Source organism: Sphaeroforma arctica (genome assembly GCF_001186125.1).
Source record: "Sphaeroforma arctica JP610 unplaced genomic scaffold supercont1.2624, whole genome shotgun sequence".
NCBI lineage: Eukaryota > Ichthyosporea > Ichthyophonida > Sphaeroforma > Sphaeroforma arctica.
The window spans coordinates 3,434-5,487 of NW_014037934.1; the positions used below are offsets into that span (position 1 = coordinate 3,434).

General features: G+C 36.5%; 1 protein-coding gene across 1 annotated transcript in view; it reads left to right on the forward strand.

Moving 5' to 3' along the window:
* The window catches only part of SARC_12823 (hypothetical protein), a gene marked incomplete at both ends in the record, with an annotated part of 1,157 nt that extends 124 nt beyond the window's left edge, over window positions 1-1,033 (forward strand). Inside the window, one exon of the mRNA XM_014293063.1 lies at window positions 921-1,033. Coding sequence (XP_014148538.1) covers window positions 921-1,033 — 113 coding nt within the window. The remainder of the gene's footprint in view (window positions 1-920) is intronic.
* Between the last annotated feature and the right edge of the window lie 1,021 nt (window positions 1,034-2,054).

Consider the following 2,054-nt stretch of genomic DNA (forward strand, 5'->3'; position numbering starts at 1 on the left):
TATATATATATATGTGTGTGTGTGTGTGTGTGTGTGTATACATATACATATATATATATTATTTATAATATATGTGTATGTGTGTGCATTTGTGTGAGTGTGGTGTGAGAGGATTTTTGGTGTGTGTTCGAGTGTGTTTACCAATCAATGTCTTGCTCGAATGTTTCGTGTATATACATGGTGTACATCTCTGTGCTAATATGCGGCCATTGCTGATGAACCGCAGTCTTTACTCGCAATATTGATGTATAATCATTAGACTTATGTTGAATACCTCTTTAATTGTCCACTTCTGTATTGCTGGAACACTCAGTATACACGAGAGGCCTGTTAGTATTAATTCATGTACAACCCTCTACAACATTTCTGTATAAGCATTTTATTTCGCTTTCGATTCCTCTTTAATTGTCCACTGAAGCCTAGGGGTGACACGCGGCATAAACAAGAAGCTCATTAGTAATGCCCCATACACAACAGCCCGGGATACTGCTATTCATACATACCAAAGTGAAGTGCTCTCAAATCCTTTTTATTGGTCTATTACAGTCTACGGGTATCCTTAGTGATTACAGTCTACGGGTAACACTTGGTATACAAAAGGAGATTGCTCGTATTGGTCGTCATATAGTCCTCTATTAAGTTACTGTATATATATTCGATACCTTCCAATTCCTCTTAAATTGCTCACTGACGCCTATGGGTATACACGCGACGCTTACACATAATAAAGCCATATACAATAAGGTATTATACTACTGTATATGTAACCCATTTTGCTCCCCATTCCTCTTTAATTGCCCATTGTAGCCTACGGGTATACACTAGAACCTTACAAATAATAGACCATATACAATCATATATCATACTACTGTATATGTAACCCATTTCGCTCCCCATTCCTCTTTAATTGCCCATTGTAGCCTACAGGGAACACCTGGTATACACAAGAAGCAATGCGGGCCGTCAACCAAGCCATCGGACGCGTTATCCGTCATCGCAATGATTTTGGCGCCATAATATTTTGCGATGAAAGGTATGTAATTTCTTTTTCGTATGCTACGCATATGTATCCAAATTTGTTTTGCCATATATATATATATATATATATACAATTATATATAATCATGATCCATATCAAAATTATTATCCTGTTATATACCACTTTCCTTACTGCAATCAACTTCTCATGTTATTAACAACTATCCATACAACAATCGAAATTCCATATTATATACAACTTTCCTGATCTTATTATCTTACATGTTCCATTCTAATTTGATTATCGCAGGTTCGCTTGGGATCGCACACGGCAAGATATTTCGGCATGGGTGCGGCCTGCTATTCAGGTACGTATACGTATTTCGTATTTACGTACAACACGTACAAAACTTCTACATATGTATACGTATACATACGTATACCTATTTCTGTATTCTAGCGTGTGTGTTGGTACTGCAATACAATATTTCACTGTGAGTTGAACACTGTGTTTCTCTATTAAATTCATATCAAACTAGTTTTTCAAAGATCACAAACCGGCCGACAGCATTTATCCTACTTTTGAGTTGAATTCCTGGCTATTTGTCCTCTACGGATTTCAGGGTGTAGGGTTTAGGGTTCTAGAGTCAGTGTGTGTGCCTATCTGCTATTCCTTGAGCTAAAAACTTCGCATGTTTCTATTGACACCGCTTTCATTCAGTGCTTCTCCGACTTTGACAAGGCACAAGTGAGCCTGCAGAATTTTTTCAAGAAAATCACCGCTGACAATGCGCGAGGGGTGGGTGTCGGCGGAGCAGTGACGCGACAAAAGTACCCGAAGGTCCAGAAAGTAGGTAACCCTAACTATAAATAGATGGATCTATAATAAGGTTGGTATCCCTAACTATAAATAGATGCATCCTTTATATACATGTATATATATATATGTGTGTGTGGTGTGTGTGTATATATATGGATATATATATATATATATATGTGTGTGTATATATATATATATATATATATATATATATATATATATATATATATATAGTAGTAGTAGTAGTAGTAGTAGT